Source organism: Vulpes lagopus, chromosome 3 (assembly GCF_018345385.1).
Source record: "Vulpes lagopus strain Blue_001 chromosome 3, ASM1834538v1, whole genome shotgun sequence".
Taxonomy (NCBI): Eukaryota; Metazoa; Chordata; class Mammalia; order Carnivora; family Canidae; genus Vulpes; species Vulpes lagopus.
This window is the reverse complement of record NC_054826.1, coordinates 139,938,180-139,961,759: the sequence shown is the minus strand read 5'-3', so window position 1 is coordinate 139,961,759 and position 23,580 is coordinate 139,938,180. Positions and strand designations below refer to the sequence as shown.

Sequence of the window (23,580 nt, the reverse complement as noted above, 5' to 3'; positions counted from 1 at the left end):
TAATTTGATAAATGCCCTTTCTGTGTCTATTGAGAAGATACTGCATTTAATACAGTTAATATTGACCAAAATTTGAATGTTAATCCAATCCTACATTCCTGGGATAAACCCCTTTTGGCCATGATGTATAATTCTTTCTACAGATTGCTGGATTTGCCACAATTTTATTTAGAATTTTTGTATCAGTGTTTATGAGAAATACTGGTTTGTAATTTTCTTCTCTTACACTGTCTTTGGTTTTGGCACATTGGAAAGCATTTCTATATCTTCAACTTTCTGGTAGAGTTTGTGTAGAATTAATATGATTTCTTCCTTAAATGTTTGATAAAATTCACCAGTAATGGCCATTGGGCCTAGAGTTTTCTTTGTGGAAGATATTTAACAACAAATTCAAATTCATTGGGTTATCTATTTCTTCTGTCTATATCTATTGAATTTGCATAGTTTGTGTCTTTCAGGGAAATTTTATTTAAGTTGTCAGTGTATTGGTATAAAGTTTTTCTTAATGTTCCTTTATTTCCTTCAGTAGGATCTGGATACTGATGTCGTATTTCTCATTCCTCACAGCTGTAAATTTGTGTCATCTCTTCTTTTAGGTCTGGTTAATGATTATCACTTTTATTAATCTTTCATTGATTCACTCTGATCTTTTCAGTTTTCTTTCTTTCTTTCTTTCTTTCTTTCTTTCTTTCTTTCTTTCTTTCTTTCTTTCTTCTTTCTTTTAGCTCTCCCTAGTCTGGGAGTTTAATTTGTTTTATTTATTTGTTTGTTTTTAGGATGGAAGCTAATCATTTATTTAAGATTTTTCTTCTTCTTTTTTTTAGTTTTTGTTTTAGTTTCAATTGGTTAGCAGACAGTATTTTTTTTAGCAGACAGTATTATATTAGTTTCAGATGTGCAATATAATGATTCAACACTTCCATACATCACCTAGTATTCATCACGAACCTTTCTTTTCTAATAGACATTTAGTGCTTTAAACTTGTTTCTATGTACTGCTTTCGTGATCCCAAAATTTTTTTATATGCCATGTTTTTATTTTCATTCAGTTCAAAGTACTTTCTAAATTTCCTTCTGATTTCTTCTTTGACATGGGAGGTAGTATATATGTAAGTTTCCTGTTAAGATTTCAAATATTTGGAGATTTTTCAGATATCTCTCTCTTACTGATTTCTAATTTAATTCCATTGTGTTCAGGGATCAAACTTATGTGACTTGTCTCTTTTAAAATTTACTGAGACTTCTTTTGTAGCCTGGAATATGGTCTATTTTGGTCAGTGTTGTATGTGCATACAAGAATAAATGTGAATTTTCCTTTGTATAGATATCAATTAGGTCAACTTGATTGATAATAGTGTTCCAGTTTTCTACATCACTGCTGGTTTTCTGTCCACATATTCTATCAATTCTTGTGAAAGAGGCATACCAAAATCAATCGTAATGGTGAATTTGGCTTTCTCCTTACATTTCTATCAGTTTTTGTTTCATGTATTTTAAACCTCTCCCATTATATATAAAAATATTTTAAATTATGCCCTTTAGATGAATTGATGCCTTAATCGTTATGAAATAACCTTTATTTTTGATGAAAATCTTTGTTCTAAAATCTGTTTTATCTAATATAGCTTATAATAATTATAATATTATAATATATATTATTATTATATTATTAGATATTAGTATATCTTGCTTTCTTTTGACATGCATTACATAGTATGTATTTTTTAACCCTTTTAATTTAAATGTATTTGTGTCTTTATATTTATAGTGTATTTCTTATAAGTGGAATATAGATACGTCTCGTTTTTTTATTGAATAGAAATATCTTTGTCTTGTTGGAGTATTAAGCTTATTGACATTGAAATTGATTATTGATATGGCTTGGTTTGAGTTTGTTATTTTGCTATTTGTTTTTTATTCTATCTGCTCTTTGCTCCCATTTTCTTCTTTATACCTTCTTTTGGATAATAGACCATTTTGTATGATTTTGTTTTACATCTTTTGTTGGTATATTAGACATACCTTTTATTTTTCTAGTGGTTATTTTGGGGTTTATTGTGGGTCGTTTAATCTTCCCATAGTCTACCTTCAAGTAATATCACACCACTTCATCTATCATATAAGAACCTACAATCAGGGCAGCCCGGGTGGCTCAGCGGTTTACCGCTGCCTTCAGCCCAGGGCCTGATCCTGGAGACCGGTATCGAGTCCCACATCGGGCTCCCTGTATGGAGCCTGCTTCTCCCTCTGCCTGTGTCTCTGCCTCTCTCTGTGTGTTTCTCAAGAATAAATAAATAAAATCTTAAAAAAAAAAAAAAAAAAAGAACCTACAATTGTATTCTTCTGTTCTCTTTTCCTGGTCTCTCTGCTCTTTTGTCATGTATTTGATTTGTACATGTATTATAAGTCTCAAAAAATCTTGTTACTATTATTAATAATTATTAATAAATTCAATAACTATATTTTAAATACATTTAAGTAATAAAATACACATGTTTCCATATCACTGCCATGCCCTGTGTTCTTCATTCCTTTGAATGGATTCATATTTTTCTCTCTGGTCTCATTTTCTTTTTGTTTGATGGAATTTTTCTTTTTTAAAAACATTTCTTGTGGTGTGGTCTGTTGGTGATAAACTCTATAGCTTTTGTATGTCAGAAAATATCTTTATTCCACCTTTGTTTTTGAAGGGTATTTTTGTGAGACATAGCATCCTGTATCTTGACAGTATTTTTTCTTTCGCTACCGTAAAAATGTTCCTCTGCTATCTTCTCGCTTACAGTATTTTGGATGAGAAATACTCAGCCTCTGTTTCCTTCTTTTGTCTCTAAGATTATCATTTTTCTCTGTCTTTAAAGATGATCCTTTTCGATTTTGAGTGATTTGGTTATAAAAAGTGGCTTGATGCATTCTTTCTCATGTTGTTTTTTATGTTTAGGGTTTGTTAAGTTTCTTGGATTTGTGGGTCTATAATTTATAAAATTTGGGAAAATTTTGGCCTTAATATTTTCAAAAGATTTTGTGCACCCCACCTTTTCAGCGATGCTAATTACAAGTATATTATACTACTGCAAGCTGTGTCCTCTGACTCACTGATGCTTTTTTCTCTTCTTTCTCATTGATCTTTTTTCTTTGTGTGTCTTCTTTTAGATACTTTCCATTCGTATACCTTTATGTTCACAAATCTTTTTCTTCTGCATTGGTCTTATACATTATTAATTCCATTCATTCTATTTTTTCATCTCACCCAGTAATTTTCATCTCTGGAAGTCCAATTTGTGTGTATTCTTCATTTATTCCATGCCTCTACTTAACTCTTGGAACATCTAGGACAGTTTTATAATAACTTGTAATGTCCATGTCTCTAAATCTAGCATCTTTGTTAATTCTGGGTCAGTTTCTTTTTTTTTTCTCCAAATTTTTATTTAAATTCCAAATAGTTAACATGCAGTGTAGTATTGGTGTCTGGTATAGAATGTAGTAATTCAGGGGATCCCTGGGTGGCGCAGCGGTTTAGCGCCTGCCTTTGGCCCAGGGCACAATCCTGGAGACCCAGGATCGAATCCCACATCGGGATCCCGGTGCATGGAGCCTGCTTCTCCCTCTGCCTGTGTCTCTGCCTCTCTCTCTCTCTCTCTGTGACTATCATAAATAAAAAAAAAAAAACAATGTAGTAATTCATCACTTACATACAATACCCAGTGCTCATTACAAGTGCCCTTCTTAATCCCCATCACCCATTTAGCCCATCCCCTGCCCACCTCCTCTCTCCAGTAACAATCAGTTTGTTCTTTATAGTTAGAGTCTGGTTTTTGGTTTGTCTTTTTTTCCCCTGCCCAACATTCATTTGTTTTGTTCCTTAAATCCCACATATGAGTGAAATCATACAGTATTTGTCTTTCTCTTACTGACTTATTTCACTTAGCATCATACTCTCTAGCTATATCCACATCATTACAAATGGCAAGATTTCACTCTTTTTTATGGCTGAGTAATATTCCATTGTATATAAATTTCACTTGGTTGATTTTTTTCTCATTATGCGTCATATTTTTTTGCTTTTTATCCTGGTAACCTTAATTAGATGCCATATATTCTGAATTTTGTTGCGTGGTGAATATTTCTGTATTCCTATAGCAGTTAATTAAGTTGCTTGGACACAATTTGATCCTTTAAGGTCTTACTTTTAAGATTTTTTAGGTGGTACTTGAGCAGCTTTTAGTATAGGGCAAATTATTTCCCAGTATTGAGGAAAGACCCTTTTTTGTATTCTACCCAGTAACTCATGAATTATGAGATTTTTCCCATCTCTTTGGTGGAACCCTGTACTATTCCTGGCCCTGGGGAGAACATGGGCACTGTTCACTCTAATCCTAACTGGTGGCTTCTTTTTCCAGGCCTCAAGTATTTTTCTACATGCATGTACTAAGCAGGACTCCATTGAATTCCCTAGGCAGACCTCCACAGATCTCCAGAGTGCTCTCTCTCCACTCTTTCTTCTCTGGTGCTATGCTCTACGAACTCTCCTGCATTACTTTTCTGTAGACTCTTAGCTGCATCTCTTCAACCCAGGGAGTCTGCTTGGATACATCAAAATTCACCTTCTTCAACCATGGCTTGGAAAATCTCTTAAGGCAATAAATTGGTGTATTAGTCTGCTAGGGCTGCCATAACAAAATACTACAAACTGAGTGACTTAAGCAACAAAAAATTGTTATTTTTTTACAGTTCTGGAGTTTAGGTGCCCAAAATCAAGGTGTTGGCAGGCTTAGCTTCTTGGTTTCTTCTGAGACCTTTCTTCTTGACTTTGCAGATGACAGCCTTCTCCCTATGTCCTCATATCATCTTTTCTCTCTGCTGTCATTCCTGTAGTCTCCTTATATAACCAATTTCCTCTTATAAGGCTACTAGTCAGATTGATTAGGGCCTGTTTTAACAGCCCTATTTCAAATGAATCACCTCTTTAAAGGCCTTATATCCAAATACTTACACATTCTGTGGTACTTCAACAAATGAATTTTGAAGTATCTCAGAATGCACTTCAACAAATGAGTTTTGGGGACACAATTCTGCCCATAACAGTAGGGTAAGCATAGGGCTCAGATTGTTTTTATCACGTCTCTCTTGTCCTTTTTTGCCTGATGTTCATGGTCTTGAAAAATATATTTCATATATTTTTTCTTTTCTTTTCTCTCTCTCTCTCTCTCTCCCTCCCTCGCTCCCTCCCTCCCTCCCTCCATCCTTTCCCTTTCCATCCCTTCCCTTCCTTCTTTTCTTTCTGTCCTTCTGTCTTCTCTCATCAGAGGAGTAAATTCAGTCCTTATTATGCCATCTTAGTCAGCAAGAGAAGTCCTAAGCCCCACTTTACCATAAACTATTCCTCACATTACCCTTTCACAAACATGCCAGAGATTTATTGGCATACTCCTACTAGGAAACATTCGTTAACTCATTCTAGTGTGATTTAGATCCCACTACTATTTATTTCCATCATACCCTGTAAACTTCATAGACTCCATAATTGATTATATTTGCTTACTTGTGTTTCTTGCTAAATCATAAGTTCCGTAAGGTCAAGGATTGTGCACCTGACATAATAAGAACTCAAAAATATTTTCTGAGTGAATGGATGTTTTATGTCAACCCCTACCTCCCAAATTATGTATACTTTGGACAGTTATAAAAGACATAAGGTCTAAAAGTTGAAACATATGTCAAATGTGAGGTATTTCTCTTTAATGCCCTTTTGTGGGTATAAGGATCTAATGTAAATACATTTGCTTCTTCTCCTGTACCACATCAGAAGAGGCCCCTCTTGCCTCATGGTCCCTACAGTTACCTGGTCTTCTCTCTTTTCCCTACCTTCACCTTCTTTACCCTTATCTTGCTTTGTTATTTCCTCATACCAATGAGATAGGTATTATTATTATTGCACATCCAAAGAGGGAGAAAATAAGAGAGTCAGTAACTTACTAAAGAGTAAAGGTAAATCCCAGAACTGATTCATCACAGTGACTAAAAACTTATGCCTTATGGCTTATACTCAGGTACCACTACTCTCTAAAGTTTTTAAATAAAAAATACCCCTTAAAGTCTTGATAGATTTGATTATTCTTATGAGACTTGTATTATTCCATGCCTGACTTTCAAAATACATATATCAGAAAATAAATACTTAACATTTTACTTAGTAATTTACTGTTGTTGTTTTTTTTTTTAATTTGGCAGTTAAGGTTTCAACAGTACTTCTGCTCTCATGCAAATAAACAATTTTCTAACCATATTATTCATATCCTAAGCTCTGGAAACTATTTCAGAGTCAAATCACTGTGTATGACCTTTATAAAAACTTTATTTGGTAAAATGCTTCCCATATTCTAAATCTTCAGTTTGAAACAATATTATATACACACATATATACACATACAAAAGTCCATACATACATACTTTTTGAAACACAGCACATTTATAATTTGAGAGGTTTAAATTTTGAGTTGTATTATGTTTGGGAAATTGCTGGTCTGTCACTTAGTTCCTATTGTCAGAAGTAGATATATTAAAGCTATAAAAGGTTTAGAGGCTAAAGAAATGACATGAAAGTAGTTTGGCAAATAAACTGGTGTTAATCAGTCCAACTTCAGAGTGTATTATATCAAAAAAATAGATATATATGTATTTGTATGTAGCAGTCTATCCACATTTGGAAAAGATATGACTTTTAATTAATTTAATCTTATGCCAAATACATGTTCGAGTAAGTCTGTTTTAGAAGAATCCTGAATATATGTAAACTATTAAAATTATGCTGTGGATAAACTTCATACAGCTTACTGAGACTAGGCAAGTAGGCAGGTCAGTCCTAAGCAACATCACAAAGGTGGCCACATTCCTGTTGGTGTATCCCCACCACCTTCAGTCTCGTCTGAACCTTTTTCATTTCCTGTTGCATATTAATGACCAAGTTTCACCACTTAGTCCCAAGAGACCATCATAATATAATAATTACTAATTTTTGAGCACTTATTTGGGCTAAGCATTCTTCATAGAGATTTATACTGATTATGGAACTTTAATTTTTATAGTTGCCCTAGTGGTAAGTACTGTCATTAATCTAATTTATAGCTGGAGAAACTATAATGAAGATTCGTCAGCTTGGCCAAACTCAGACTTGTAGTGGGATTCAAATCTGATAGAGGTATGCTTATATCCCCACTTCTCTGACTAGATGCTTAATGCCCAACTCCTCAGATCCAAATGGTCCATCTTTTTCTCCAAAATGTAGTGATTTTCTTTCTTGACAGTGGGGTAATACTGGATCATGTCAGAAAACTAATCCATGCTCTTTTTTTTAACCTTTTATATTTTCCTCTTATTTAGCAATGGTATCCCTCATTAGAAATTAAAATATGTAGGAAACAACAAGGTTTCTGGTGGGAGACAGGAGCAGGGTAGATTGCTCTAGGAACAAATATATAAGGATTTATTATCCTTTCCTACTGAAAGTTAACTACTGTTGATCTCCTCGTGGTGTATTTCCATTATTCAGTGCCTTGCTACATGGGAATCCTTCCTTGCATCACAGACTGACCTCCATATGGAAGAAACCTCAGAAGATAAACCTGAATCCCATTGAGGACATCTGTGTGATCTTTGGGAGACAGCATCTATTAACCAAAGTTATTCTTTCTGGATGGGCTGTGTCCTTGACGAGGTGGATGAAAAACATTTCACACTATCTGGAAAACCAACAGCTAGAAACTCAGGTATTCCAGATAATTGATATGAATTTGGAAATATATATATATATATATAAATATATATATATTTAGCTTAGTTTTTATTTTAAATTTATGTGCCAATAATTACATATAGAAATTTTTTGCCCAGATATTTGTTTGTGGAACATGTCATTTTAAATATATTATGAAGACTCAATTTTAATAAAAAGTTTAATATGAAATGATTGGGTGTGGTGTGTTCCTTTTGTACTAGTAGTTCAAGCCTCTGAAGCAGATTCTAATAAGAATTCAGCATGTTACCAAGCAGCCTATGCATTCACCTCTATTTTATCATGATTTTCTCTAAAATACTATTCACTTTGACATTAGGAACTTGAAGTAAATATATAAGAATTATTTAGTATTATTAAATTTAATGATAAGTGTTCACAAGTTGGTTTGGTAGGAATAAAATAATTGTTTTTCACAATTAAAAAACATTACTGAGATAGATTTAAATTATCCTTTGAGTTATTAGTTAGTAATCCTATGCAAGCTGGTAATACTGACGATACAAAGTGATTTCATGTTTATTTTGTGTCTATATTCAGAAACTGAATATGTTGATTATTTAATATTTGCTAATTTCTTGAAAATAGATTATTTCTCAAGACTTTAAAGTTTGAGGTATTTGGCCATGCATGTTGTATTACATGCATGACATTAAGTATCATTTGGGTATTAGCCTTAAATAAGTGTCACAAAAAAATAACCTGGACAGTTATTTTAATCAAAGCAATAGATACACAAATGCAGATATAAAGCTAAATGTTTTTCATAAATACCGGCATGTATAATTTTTTAACCCATTTATAATGAAGAATCTGGCTCCATTTTTTAAAAAGATTTTATTTATTTATTCATGACAGACACACAGAGAGAGAAAGAGGCAGAGACACAGGCAGAGGGAGAAGCAGGCTCCATGCAGGGAACCAAACATGGGACTCAATCCTGGGTCTCCAGGATCACACCCTGGGCTGAAGGTGGCCTAAACCACTGGGCCACCGGGCTGCCCTGGTTCATTCTTTGATGTTAGATCACTGGAAGCTTTTAAGCACTTTCCCTCTTCCCCTCTTGTCGCTTCTGGTCAAGCTGTTAAGAAAGCCCAAATGCTCCCTCCTTTGGCATTGATAGAAAGTTCAAACCATATAACTCCTCTGTGTGCAGAAACCCACTCCCTGACCCACCATAAAAACTCCAAGTCATTCTCCTTCTCCAGATCTCTCAAACTGTTTACAGAACAACCTGAGAGGCCTGCCTAGCTCTCCCTAGAAAGCCTCATTGTGTAAATAGTAAACCTTTCAAAACCTCTTAGTGTGTTTTTGGCATCACTAGCCTTGACATCTGATGCAAATTTTGGGTGAGAATCCTTCCTGTTTATCAGGATGGCTGCAACCATGTTGCTTTGCAAGCTATTTTACTACTCAAAAATGTGTTTCCCCATCTAGATATAATGGAGATAATAATCTCTATCTCACAGATTGTTAAAATGATATAGTAAACTTAGAACGCCTACCAGAGGAAAGTAGGAGGTGAAGGAATTAGGTGGGGTCGTCAAAAGGTACAAACTTCCAGTTATAAATTAAGTCCTGGGGGTATAGTGTACATGATGCCTATGTTAACAATACTGTATTGTAGACTTGTAAGTTACTAAGAGAATAGATCTTAAAACTTCTCATCACAAAGGGAAAAGGTTGTCTAACTATGCTAATGTGATGAAAGGGAACTAATCTTATTGTGGTAATCATTCTGCAATAAATCATATGTCATTATGTTATACACCTTAAACTTATAAATGTTAGATGTCAATTATATCTCAATAAAACTGAAGAAAGAAAGAATACCTGCCAGAGAAATGGTAACCAATAAGATCATTAATTATTTAAGTGGGAGTCACATAAAAATGCTTTATATTTAGATACAGTACTTTTCTTTTTCCTCTTTAGTTTTGCATGTCCTTCCTCCTCCTTCTCTTCCTAACCACATGACTGCCGACCCACATACACCCCATGCATACCCACACAGCTAACTCTTGTTAAGTAGTATGATCCCTCCTTACATTTTTCCATCCTCATAGTATTCAGTACACATACACACACAGTTTTAAAATTTGTTTTGTAAAAATGAAGTCCTATTATACATGCTATTTTGCCTCTCATTTCATCACTCAACAATATCTTGTGGAAATGTTCAAAGTCAAAAATAGCTCTAATACATTTCTTAAATAGCTCTACAATATACCAAGGTGTGAATATGTAGTAATTTATGCAGATATTTTGTTTATAGTTATTTTGCTTCAAATTTTTCATCACCTCAAAAAGAAACCATATACCATTTGGCTATCAGTTTCTAATCACCACCCCCTCCCATATTCCCCAGGCCTAAGAAACCATTCATTCTGTCCCTATAAATTTGCCTATTCTCATTATTTCATATCAGTGGAGTCCTATAATATGTGATATTTAATGACTGGTTTATTTCACTTAACACATCTTAACAAATACTGTAGCATTTGTCAGCACTTTATTCTTTTTTTTTTTTAAAGACCAAAAGATTAAAAAAAAATTTAAAAAAAAGACCAAAAGATTCAATTTTATGGATATGCCACATTTTGTTTATCCATTATTATTTGTTCTTTCATTGATAGACATTTAAGTGATTTTCAGTTTTGACTATTATGAATAATGCTATAATGTGTAATGTATATACATTTTTATGAGACTATATATTTTCATTTCTCTTGGGCCTTTTTTCATAGGAGTGGAATTGCTTGGTCATAATCGCAACTATAATCATATAAGGAATTGCCAGATTATTTTCCAAAGTGGCTATACCATTTTACATTCCACCCAGCAGTGTATGAGGGTTCTGATTTTCTTCACATCCTGATGAATGCTTGTTTTCTGTTTTTGTTTGTTTTTGTTGTATTATAGCTATCCTATTGGATGAAATGATATTTCATTGTACTTTTGATTTGTATTGCCTGTTGCATCTTTTCACGTGCTTTTGGCTATTTGTATAGATTCTTTGCAGAACTGTCTATTCAGATCTTTTGCCAATTTTTAAAGTGTGGTCTTTTTATTATTGAATTTAAGAGTTACTTATATATTCTATATAAAAATCCCTTATATTGATTTGCAAATACTGCTTTCACTTCTTGATAGTGCACTTTGAAGCAAAGAAGTTTTTAATTTTGATGAAGTTCATTATTTATTTATTTTTCTCTTGCTGCTTATGCTTTTAGTGTCATTTTTAAGAATCCATTCTCAAATCTAAGTTTATGCGGATTCACCCCTATGTTTTCTTCTAAGAGGGACTTTTGGACTTAGATCTTTGATCCATTTTGAGTTAATTTTTGCATATAATGTGAAGAAAAGGCCTAATTTCATTATTTTATATGAGGCTATCCAGTTGTCTGAGCACTATAATTTTCAACACTAGGGGACAAGTCCCTGGAACTCCTTATGTTGTCATCTTAGAGATGGAACACCTGGTATAGCTTTTGAATTAGTTGTTGAGATGTGTGTTATGATGGTTGTTGTTATTAATTTGGAAATATGACTACTGTATACCTCATCATAAAAAGCTGCTTAACAAGAACAAAATAACTCATTTTCTTTTTACTTAAAAGAAAGATCTGCCCTGAAGTTTACATGTACTTTTCATTCAACACATGCCTTTTTTCAATACCTGCTTCCCAAACACAGATTTCATACTTTCAGTTAGTTTTCTTGAAGTCGTACAGCCTTTCAAAAAAGACAAAGAAGGATGTTAAATGGATGTGCCATGGCTATTATATAGAATTGGTAATAGACAGTATGGTTTGAAAACAGTTTAAGTCCATCTTATACTATTACTTGTAGCCAGGTGTTACTGTTCTTTGCCACACGCTCCCTGTGGATTCCACTCCCCTCACTCCATTTACCTAGAAGGAAATTAAGTCTTCACCTAAACTGACTATTCAAAGCAGAAACATTAATGCTGAATTTCTGTGTCATTTTGACCTGAAATCCTAGGGAGAAAGAAATTTATTTCCTGTGTTCACGGAAAATGAGGTTGTACTTGGATGAAAGTCATCATCATAGAGGATATTCATGTAAGCTTTGGAGTCAGTGGACTCAGGTATAAGATCCGATTTGGGGATATTACTTGTCTGGTCCACAGTTTGTACTTTCCTTTCTCTCTCTCTCTCTCGCTCTCTCGCTCTCTCACTCTCTCTCCCTCTCTCTCAAGATTTTAATTATTTATTCATGAGAGACAGAGAGAGAGAGAGGCAGAGACACAGGCAGAGGGAGAAACAGGCTCCCCGTGGGGAGACCAATGTGGGACTCAATCCCAGGACCCCGGGAAATGACCTGAGCTAAAGGCAGACACTTAACTGCTGAGCCACCTGGGCGTCCCCCTTCTCTTTTTGTATTATTGGCAATTGATTGGGTAGGAAACATATATGGCCCATGTTTAGAGAACTACAAAGACACACACAGACACATACTTTAAATAGGAAATCATCACTGGACATGTGTATACTCCCAAGAAGATACAAATAAAAGTCTAGGTTTGTTTTTTTCCTTTCCTTTCTTTCCCTTTCCCTTTCCCTTTCCTTTCTTTTCCTCATGCCAAGACTACCTTAAGATAGGAGGCTATGAAGTGAAGATAAGTCTGCTTATGCTACTGACCATCTATATAATAATTTCTTTATCTTCTCCTTGCTTTAAGCAGGTTTATAAGTTATTATTTTTCAAAACTCACAGTAGAATCTATGCCTTGATCAAGCCCTATAATGGATTGATTTCCTTTTTTATTGTGCTTTGGCTTTGTTCTTCCATTTGTCTTTTCCTGTTATTATTTCAGAATTATGATCATCCCACTTGACAAAAGAACATATCAAACTACTTTAGATCACATGGAATTGATGCACTTACATAACCAAAAGGAAAAGGGTATATACTGGTCCTGAACAGGTATATTTCTCTTTCTGTCTTTATTTTCTACTTCTCTTGAAAGAATTGACTTCCTTTCCTCCTATTGCTACCTTTACCTGAGACTCGTTCTGTGGTTTTCAACGGGGGTATATTTAGCAGAATCTAAAAGTATAGTATAGTATAGTATAGTACAGTATAGTATAGTATAGTATAGTATATCTAGAGATGTTTTTGGATGCCACACTGTGGGAGAAGGGTACTACTGGCATCTAGTTGGTAGAAGTTGGATGCTACTAAACATCCTATGATGCACAAGATAGCCCCTGCTACAAGAAGGTATTTGACCCAAATGTCAAGACTGCTGAAGTTGAGAAATTCTTGGCTAGATTAGTGTCCACTAGTAGCTCCTGGATTTGAGTTCCCAGCTATCTATGAGGAAGGAAAGAGCTCTTCCCTTCCAGTTTTAATTTAGTTGAAAATTCCTAGGGAAGATCTGGCTTGGGATACAACCAAAGCCTTCCTACCCCGCTAAGCCCTGCCTCCGGCCAATCTTGGTGGCTAGAAGCCAAAATACTTTTATCAACACAGCCTTGGTCAAGTTCTCACTTCTATACAAATTGCAACAGGCAGGGAGCTTATGACCAAACGAGGATGGCAGCTTTCACTCAGACCACATATTAGATGTTCACATGCCAAAAGAAAAGAGCTACTTTATGCAGAAGTAAGAAGAATATTGGGGAAAATAAAATAATACATTATGTCCACCTCATAATGGTAGGAATGAACCTATGTTCTCATTTTAAAATGAAGATTTCATTTTATTCATTTAGAATTTTTCAAGTTCTATACATTTATATAATTAACAATACTCTATTCTTATGCCTAGAATTCTTCAATGAGAAAAGACTAAAAATAGCTCTTCAAAGAACATGAATAGAGATTATAAGTGTAAATAAACCATTAGTCCAGCACATATAATTACATAGGAAGTCAATCATAATTCTATTGGCTAAGAAATAGCACAAGACTATGAAATTAGAGTCATTAGTATACTCATCTGTATTGAAAATACAACCTTTAGATTGGGTCTGATTGAGCCCAGTGTATAAAGTATCTTCCTACGCTGAAATAAGGCATTGAGATTCCATCAAAGTACACTGATGTGAAGAATATATTGAATGACAAAGCTGTGATTCTTTTACAAATATGTTCAAATACATGATCATCTTACATGAATGGCAGATTGAGGGACTGCTACACTCAATTTCACTAAAGATCAATTCAATATTCTCACTGTTTCATAAAGATTTGAAATTTAAGAATAATGAAATTAAGCTACTGTATGGAGATAACCAGATCTTTTAAACCAGGTTATCACCTAAGAAATGGCAGCTAAGCACCTTTAATTTAAATGTAACAGATGACATCTCTTACTGATCTTATAATCAGTCTGTTCCTAGACTCCTCCACCGTGTTATATATTTACCCCCATTAGCAGTGTTACTGCTTTATTCTGGCAACCTGTGACAGAGAAGGGATGATTGTCCATTTGAAAAGCAACTAATTTTTTTCATTATGTCTCAAATGGGACTTGCACAAATATACAGTATCTAAAAAATAGTTTCACAGCTAACGCAGTAGTATCGTGCCCTCTTATTTCCTTCTCTATAGATATTTTGCAAAGGACATAGTTTGCTGTTACATAAGATCAAGCCCTATTTTCTTTCTCTTCTGTAAATCAAAGGAACAAATCATGGATTTCTTACAACTGCAGAATGACTAGAGCCACCTGGTAGATATAGTATGACTTCACAATTTTCTGTCCATCATTCATCAGGTCCTGGAAGCTTAAGCTTTCGTCATACTGTTTTATTTCTGTCACCTGGCAGATGTACTTTGTTTGGAAATCTAGAATCATGACATTTGACAACCAGATCTTAATAATATCTCAATCAACCTTTCTTATATGATAAAAGCTCCAAGGAGTAAAATGACTCTTAGTTGCTTGCTCTCTGTATTTTGTAAAAATTAATAAAAGGAAACCTCATTTAAGAAGAAGTCTGGAGGCCGAAGGGGTAGCTGTCCTGCCCTACAACGTGTCATCAATTGCAGACCCAGCAGGAAGAGACTTATCTTGCAGGTAGATAGTGCTTTAGCTACTATGTTACTGTTCCAGCAGGAGGAAGAAAAGTTTCTCCTCTCTATCAGGCAACAGCCTAGCCAATGAGAGGCTCTCATGGCTCAGCCAGTGAAAAGCCGTTATCCTTTGAACTCTCAGTTTACTTCAATGGCCTTTCTGTTTATAACTGCTTTCCTAACTTCCCCCTTTTCTCCTATAAAAGAGTATTCCTCCCCTTTGTTCTCCAGATTGCCCTATGGTTTTGCTGTAGCTTGCTTGTCCCAGAGTGTAATTCTCTGCTATTCCTGAATACATCTTTTTCCCCCTTGGTAAAATCCTGGAAGTTTATTTATTTATTTTTTAAAGATTTTTTTGAATGTATGTGTGTGTGTGAGTGTGTGTGTGTGTGTGTGTGTGTGTGTGAGAGAGAGAGAGAGAGAGAGAGAGAGAGAGAGAGAGAGACAGACAGACAGCAGGGAGGAGGAGGGATAGAGGGAGAAGCTGACCCCCCATGGAGCAAGGAGCCCAACACAGGGCTCTATCCCAGGACCCTGAGATTATGACCTGAGCCAAAGGCAGATGCTTTACTGAGCCACCCAGGCACCCCTGGCAGTTTTATTTTTAAGGTTAACAATTTCATCATTCCTTCTATACTCTCACTAATGGAAAATCAAGTCTTTGCCACAGCATCCCTGGATTTTAGCAGCATCTCCCCCTTCAATATTTTACTCCCTTGCAGGCTTTCTCCCTGTAGTCTCCAAACCACAATTTTCTGACTCATTTCATTCTGGCAGAGTTTTCTTTGGTTCGCATTAAAATCAGAAAATTAAGGACAATGCACTGTAGTTTTCATACTGCCAAACTAAAAATTCAGTTTATAAATTGTTTAGAAACCGTGTGTTTGTTAAAGTCATTAATGTGCCTCTTCTTTTATGAGGTATTTGTAATGCAATGTCCTTAACTGGTAAAATAAGAGTTTAACTATCTGTAATCATTTATTTCATCGTCAACTGGACTGGACCACAGGGTGCCCAGATAGTTGGTTAAACATTATTCTAGGTGTTTCTATAAAAAGTATTTCTGTTGAGATGATTATTTAAATTCATGGACGGAGTCAAGCAGATTGCCTTCCTTAAGGTAAATTGGTCCTCATCCAATCAGTTGAACTCCTAGATAGAACAACAAAACTAAGAGAAGAACTCCAGCTGCCTGACTGTCTTCAAACTGGGATATTGGCTTTTATCATGCCTTTGTATTCAAACTAAAATATTGGGTCTTCCTGGTCTCCAGCTTGCCAACTGCAGATTGGGATTTGTCAGCTTCCATAATGTATGAGCCAGTTTTTTATAACACACACTGTGTCTTTTTCTGTCTCTGTCTTTCTCTCTCTGCACACACACACACACACACACACACACACACACAAACATACACACACACATCCTATTGGTTTTGTTTCTCTGGAGAATCCTGACTAATGCACCATCATTTTGTCTTTCATTTTTTAAATTGCACTAGTTGGAGAAATCCAAAAGTAATCTGTGCTCTGTCCCCTCTACTTGCTCTATCTGATTCTATTCCTTTATCTCATTCTATTCCTTTAAGTCTATTGTCTCTGTCTTAAGCCTATCAGGGCCTAAACTTGTGCACTCAGTTTTATCTGCTTGCCGACTGTATAATCTCATTCTTGTGGCCATCACTTGCCTTTATAGTCTAAATGAAGTTGAGAAGATATTAATTAGTACAAGGCAGAAGAAATTTTGATTGGTATTCCAATATATTGTTCCACTATGATTAATTATTTTAAAAAAGGTATAATCTTTTCAGTATTCCAAACTTAAGTGCAATTTTGAGATATTTAATAATATTTACCAGTTCACAAGTCCTTTTTATGTGTCAGGCAAGCTTGGTTATGATTTCCTAGCACTTTCCCATTTCTGTCAATTCAGATTCATAGATACTATGATCTCTATTGTTCAGGAGCAGACTGGATCTTCGGAAAATTAATTCATCCATTATAATCAAGCTATGAAATAATGGAGCAAGGATAACCCAAGTCTCCTCTCAAAATCTTTGTGTCCTATACCACTGCTTCTCAAACTTTAATGTACATCAGAATCACCTGGGGATCTTGTCAACATGCAGATTCTGATTCAGTGGATCTGAGTGGGTTCAACATTTTTAACAAGCTTGGAGGGGATGTTGATACTTCCAGCCCAAAGACTACATTTTGAATTGCCAAGGTTATATCATTATTGGGAGTGTGCACACTGTGAGAATCTATTACATGATATATATAAAATCCTCTGTTTACTTGAGCATTAGAGTCACACTTTGGTCTGGCTCTATCACTTATAGTTCTGTGACCTTAAAAAAATTGCTTAATTTCCTTTACCTGTTTTATAGAAATACTAATAATAATAACTAATTAATATGGCATTGCGTAAAATAATGTATGTAAAGAAAGGTCGATATATATTCAGGCCACAGGTTGGGCATAAAAAATAAAAGGATCTTAGAAGGATATAATTGTTTTCCCAGAGAGATCAATCTTACAGCATAGGCTTCTTCCTAAATGGGAAAATCAATTTCACTGTTACATAATCTAAAATAGAAACATGCAACTATTAGGCAGTGACAAACCCACAGGTATTATACTAATCAAGAAAACATTCCCAATTTCTAGCTCTATGTTTTTTAACCAGATGTAGGGTTATAACAAGGTGATCTATGAGCAACCTAAATTCAGAAAGAAATAAAAGTTATCTGGAAACATTCTTCCTGGCAACCCAATTCTGACATCTAGCTTATAAATGTAGAAATAATGTTCTTGTGTGTTTAATAATGGCTTTAGATAAACTCTTAGATTGTTAGAGGTAGAATTAAATTCTGAGCATACTGTAAAAAAGAAAAAAAAAGACATTTCAGCATTTAAAATTCTGAGCTTGTTCGTTAAGTATTCTAGGCCCCAATTTCCCATCTGTGGAAGGGGGAAATTAATCTGCCAAGATCTACATTGCTGGGAGTACAAGAATAAATTAAACACAGCTGACTTTGACTACTTTCTTTTAAAAAAAAAAAAAGTATTAAATTTTACATCGCTTCCTCCTATTTACCCCCAAATACTTAAAACTTAGAGTCCATCTATGAATTTAGAACTTCCTGAGATAAGGTAAATTAATGGTCATAATGGCTAAAGTATATTACAGTAGAAAAGATTCAGAATGTGATGCATATGTGTGAATAAAAATAGATATAGGTACATATTTAAGTTCATATTTACATACATGAATGTGTGTGTGTATGCTTGTGTGGTACGCATATGTGTATAGTAATTAGTGGAAACACATATGAATTAAAAATAATTGGACCTGGAGGCCAACTGCATGCATACTACTGCTTATCTTCCTCCCTTCTTCATGTATTACTATTCTCCCAGGTGTGAAACTATGTTGGTGTTCGCAAGGTTATCGAACAATGAGATCCTTTAAAATGAGACAACTATTTGTGTGTGCCTGCTGCCACTTTAGCATGTGTAATTCTTTAAGGCTATAATTACACATGTTAGAGAGGGAAAAATTGAACTTCCCCAGTTCCTGTTTATGTTTCTCTTATTATGAGTCATGGGGATTGAAGAGATTGTTTGTATTTTTTTCTAAAACATGACAGTTACGGTGATCTTTTGGTAAGATCAGAAGAACAATGCTTTCTCATTTTAAGAGGAATCATCCCAGAACATGCAATTTAAATAGCTAATCAGAGCTGGTTAAATGAGTCATTTGATAATTATGCATAAAAGATCTTCTCTTTCTACTTGAAGTATTATGATTACTGATGTTAAAATTAAATTATTATTGCTTATAAGTGGTTTATTTGAACAACCTGAGATTCTAAAATCTTTTGAAACATTTTGTATTCAAATATCATCATATATGCGTCCATTCATGCAGTAATTCACTAATTCCATAAATATTCCACAGCTAATAGGTGCCGGACACCTTTATCTGTGCTGTTGTAAACAATAATGGTAAGATAAACATAACCTCCCCTCAGTAAGCTAATAGTCTAATGAGGAGACAGGTACCATACATAAATAATGAATAAATATCAATAATGCATGCATGAGTCTTAGCATTAGCTGATAGGGAAGTTACAGAGGCTGGAAACAGAGATGTAGCTGGGGAAATGAACTCTGTAGCAGAAAATCCAGCAATTTGGACTTGATCCAGGCTGGTATCCACATCCAAATTGGTCCCATTTCACAGAGGAAGTATTAGAAGCTGGAGGCTTCAAGCAGAGGAATAACTGCACACCAGTTCCAGGAATGCAACCAAGGTATGAAGGACAGGATCCACTCTGCTGGAGAGAACTGGCCCAAGATGGAAAGCTAATACTGACAAAAAGTAGGATCCATTTGGCTAGAATAAGTAGGAAACTGACTCTATTAAGTTTAAACTAGGCAGAAATGTACCACTTAGTGAGGAGCTACAGGAAAGGGTGGTTTAGGATCAGCTTAATCAGGTCTCCCCACTTCTGCCTCTGCAGATCCTTGTCCCTGAGTACTTGTCTTGTTGGCCTGTGTGTCCTCTTTCTGCTTCCCTCACAGCGTGATGATGATGGCTTGTGGTTCACATTCACATACACAGTATCTAGAAACTGTCTTCCCATGGTTCTGATTTTAAGAAGAGAACTCTTGGGGCACCTGGATTGCTCAGTTGGTTGAGCGTGCAACTCTTGATTCTGGCTCAGGTCATGATCTCAGAGTCCTGGGATTGAGCACCAAGTCAGGCTCCATGCTCGGTGAGGAGTCTGCTTGAGATTCTCTCTCTCTCTCTCTCCCTCTCTGCCCCTCCTCCCACTTTCTCTCTCTCTCTCTCTCTCTCTCTCTCTCTCTCTCTCTTCCTCTCTCAAATAAAAAAATATTTAAAAAGAAGAGTAGGAAAACTCTTTTCCAAAATAACCAATAAACTTTTCTTTGTGGCTCATTTCTCCAAATTGGAATTTATCCCCACTTGAACCAATTCCTGTGATGATTTTGTTGTACAACATTTTACCTAGACCTGAATTCCTGAACCAATTTCATAAAAGGGGAATGAGATTGCTCTTTTTTAAAAAAATATTTTATTTATTTATTCATGAGAGACACAGAGAAAGAGAAGCAGAGACACAGGCAGAGGGAGAAGCAGGCTCCATGCAGGGAACCAATATGGGACTTGATCCAGTGACTCTAGGATCGACGCTCTGGGACAAAGGCAGGCCAAAGACAGGTGCTAAACCACTGAGCCACCCAGGCATCCCTACTCTTTTTTTTTTTTTTAAGGTTTTATTTATTTTGCTGGAGAGTGAGAGTGAGAGAGAGCAAGAGAAAGAGTACACAGAAGAGGGAGAAGCAGACTCCCCACTAAACAGAGAGCCCGATGTTGCCAGATCCCAGGACCCTGAGATCATTAGCTGAGCTGAAGGCAGTGCTTAACACCCCCAAGGGAATGAGATTACTCATTCTATCTAGCCCACTCCTTGGTTTATTATCAAAATTTGGTTTTCTTTATTAGTTAGCACTGGACCATTTGATTAGCTTTTTCTCAATTTTTTTGAAAGTAGAGAATCAGATAGGATTTCATACCCTACTATTAGAGAGTATCAGATAAGGAGGCAGGCTCTAAGACAAAATTGGAACTGTCAAAGATTCAGGCAGGATATACCTATTAGAGATAAAGGGGAGAGGAGTAGAGAAAGGAAAGGCTTCAACCTGCAATGCAGATCTGAACCTGAGAAAGGAGAGGTGGAAAGAAAGGAGACTGGGTCTCAATTCGAAGGGCCCAGGATGTAGCATAGCCCCGAGAAGGTCCCGGGCTCAGGAGGCAGCCCCAGAGCCAAGATGACTACTAAGAGCCCTGCGTTGGCAGAAATGGCCTGGCTCTAACCCGGCTACCAGGCTCAGTCCCTGGCTGTGAGCAGCCTGCGGCAAGCATGACCTGAACATCACCGTGGATCCCAGCGTGTGGCAGCTGGAGGCTGCCTGCTGCCTGCACCTCTCGTGGTGACATACTCAGCTGCTGTCTGTGTGGTTGTCATACAGTCTTTCTTTGCTTTCCGCTTCTGGGAATATAGAAAGATTTTACCAAAACTTATTCGATGACAATTACTACTACTTTGATTCTTTTGCATTGAGGCACCCTACCCTGTTCTACAGAATAAGGGCTTGGGAAAATATTAATATTGCTAATTTTAGTAAATCTTTGCCATTATAATAAGTTTTGATAAAGTGCTTTAATCTTAGGTATTTTTAAAAAGATTTCCTTTTTTATTTTAGAAAGAGAGAGGGAGAGTGGGGGAAGAGAGGCACAGGGTAAGGGAGAGAGAATCTGTAGCAGGCTCCCCGCTGAGTGTGGAGCCAGCCCTACATGGGACTCAGTCTCACAATCCTGAGATCATGACCTGAGCCGAAATTGAGAAGCAGATGCTTAACTGACTGAGCCACCCAGGTGCCCCTAATCTTAGGTATTTTAAATATATTTTTTGTCAAAACTTTGGATTTATAGTCTTAGATTATTCAATTTGTAGAAAATGCCTACCATATAAAACTAAAGTGTGTCTTTATTTTTCAATCCAAAGAAATGTATAAATTCATATTTCCATGACCATCATTTCCTTTCTGAATTTTGAGATAGTTGCCTGGAGATATAAGTGATACAAGAGAAGATGGGTGCACACATAAATAAATAGATAGGCTGCTGCTAGCTTTTCATTTGGTTAAAATAAACCATCACAGTCTTCAGCATTTCTCATATGGACTCTTAGCTTTGGTCATGAAACGCATTCACTGCTCACTGGAGCAATGCATTCTTTTCTGATCTTCTGAGATGGATAAGATGAAGTCATTAAATAAAAACTAAATAATCTACTGTAGCCAAAATTCCCAGCATTGACAAGAATACAGCATTTTAAATTGCACACACACACACACACACACACACACACAAACACACATACACACACATATAAATTGTTTAGTGACCAGTGTCTTTTACCTCTGGACAACTAGGCATAGTAAAATTCAAGTTGTGTAAGAGAAGGACCTCTCTTTTGTAAAATGGAAGAAAGTCTGCTATAAAAGGAAGGATGAGAAAGAAAATAAGGCATGACTTCTAGAAAACAGAAACATTCTCATGGAGTTTTAGAAAGGACTATATTTAGGAGTTAAGTATCTAGAAATTGGTTACCAAAAAGATTACCCATGACAGAATAGCTCTTAAATTTTTCTCTTCTGGGGACCCCTGGGTGGCTCAGCGGTTGAGTGTCTGCCTTTAGCCCAGGGCGTGATTCTGAAGTCCCCATGTGGAGCCTGCTTCTCCCTCTGCCTGTGTCTCTGCCTCTCTCTCTCTCTGTGTCCTTCATGAATAAATAAAATCTTAATTTTTTTTTTCTTCTGCAGTCTCAGGCTGTGAAGACTGCTGGCCTGTATGATCTTCCATGCTTTTCTCTCTACCCAATAAATTCCAATTGCTTGGATCTGCCTGGCATTCTCTAAGCACTTAGTATATGTTCGTGACTCTGAAAATTGGTTCTTTTTTTTTTTTTTTTTTGTACTGATAAGTTCTTCACTCCTGGCTTTCAAACTTCTATGCATCCTTTAAGACTGACCTTAAGGGGCACCTGGGTGGTTCAGTGGTTGAACATCTGCCTTTAGTTCAGATTGTGATCCTGGGGTCCTGGGATCGAGTCCTGCATTGGGCTCCCCACAGGGAGCCTGCTTCTCCCTCTGCTTATGTCTCTGCCTCTCTCTGTGTCTCGTATAAATAAATAAAGTCTTAAAAAAAAAGATTGACTTTAATATTACCCAATCTTTGATTTATCTACTATCTCCAAATCACTTTTCCTTCCATTCTTCTATGGCAGTTTATAGGTAGACTTATTTGTTTAATTATTTCTAAAAAAGATCTTTATCTCAATAAAGATTTGACAAAATTATAAGATATTTGAAATGACTTGACATATGTATACATTGTGAAAGATTTCATTCATTGAGTTAATTAACACACCCATCACCTTACATATAGTTCCCTTCCTTTTGTTTTTTTTTTTGAGAAAGTATAAGTCTTGTCTTAGCAAATTTCAAGGATGCAATGAAATGTTATCAACTAGCCAGCATGTATACATTATATTCTCAGACCTTATTTATCTTAGAACTGAAAATTTGTACCCTCTTACCACCCTCTCCCTATTTACTTCACCTCCCACCCCTGGCAGCTTTTCTATTTTTATAAGTTTGGCCTTTTTTTTTTTTTGTAAGATTCCACATGTAAATGACACCATGCAGTAGTTTTCTTTCTCTGTCAGGTTCATCGATGTCAAAATGGTAGGATTTCCTTCTTTTTTTAAGGCTGAATAATATTCCATTGCATATCTATCTGTCTGTCTGTTCTCACTTTACATTGTTGTGGGGTAGGGAAACTTAGTCTCAGCACACAGGCTAGCTTGAGCTACTAATGCCTTGGAAGTTTTCAATATTTTCCTTATAATAAAGAAATTCTCAAAAATGTTCTCACATATTTACATCACTCAAGAAATAAATGCCAATACTGTTCTTTTTCTCCTTGAACTTACAGAAATTATTTCTCTCTAAGGCCTGGTACAACCTAGATATTAATTTTCTGGATAATCCTAAAAAGACTGATCAACACATTTATCACCAATTATTAGGTATTGATCAACTAGTGGGCTGAATATTATCAAAACCTCAGGATTATTCACCACTTAG

At 35.7% G+C, this 23,580-nt stretch overlaps 1 protein-coding gene across 2 annotated transcripts in view; it reads left to right on the top strand.

Moving 5' to 3' along the window:
- SNX7 (sorting nexin 7) overlaps nt 1–7,958 on the top strand; it is a 94,338-nt gene extending 86,380 nt beyond the window's left edge. Inside the window, exons 9-10 of one of the 2 annotated variants that reach the window (XR_005986838.1) lie at nt 7,123–7,195; nt 7,547–7,958. Coding sequence is in view for 1 of the 2 variants with exons in the window: in XM_041749112.1 (XP_041605046.1) it covers nt 7,547–7,633 (87 nt within the window). In the remaining variant the exon portion in view is untranslated. The remainder of the gene's footprint in view (nt 1–7,122; nt 7,196–7,546) is intronic. The other variant, XM_041749112.1, reaches the window with a different exon arrangement.
- Nucleotides 7,959–23,580: the final 15,622 nt, after the last annotated feature.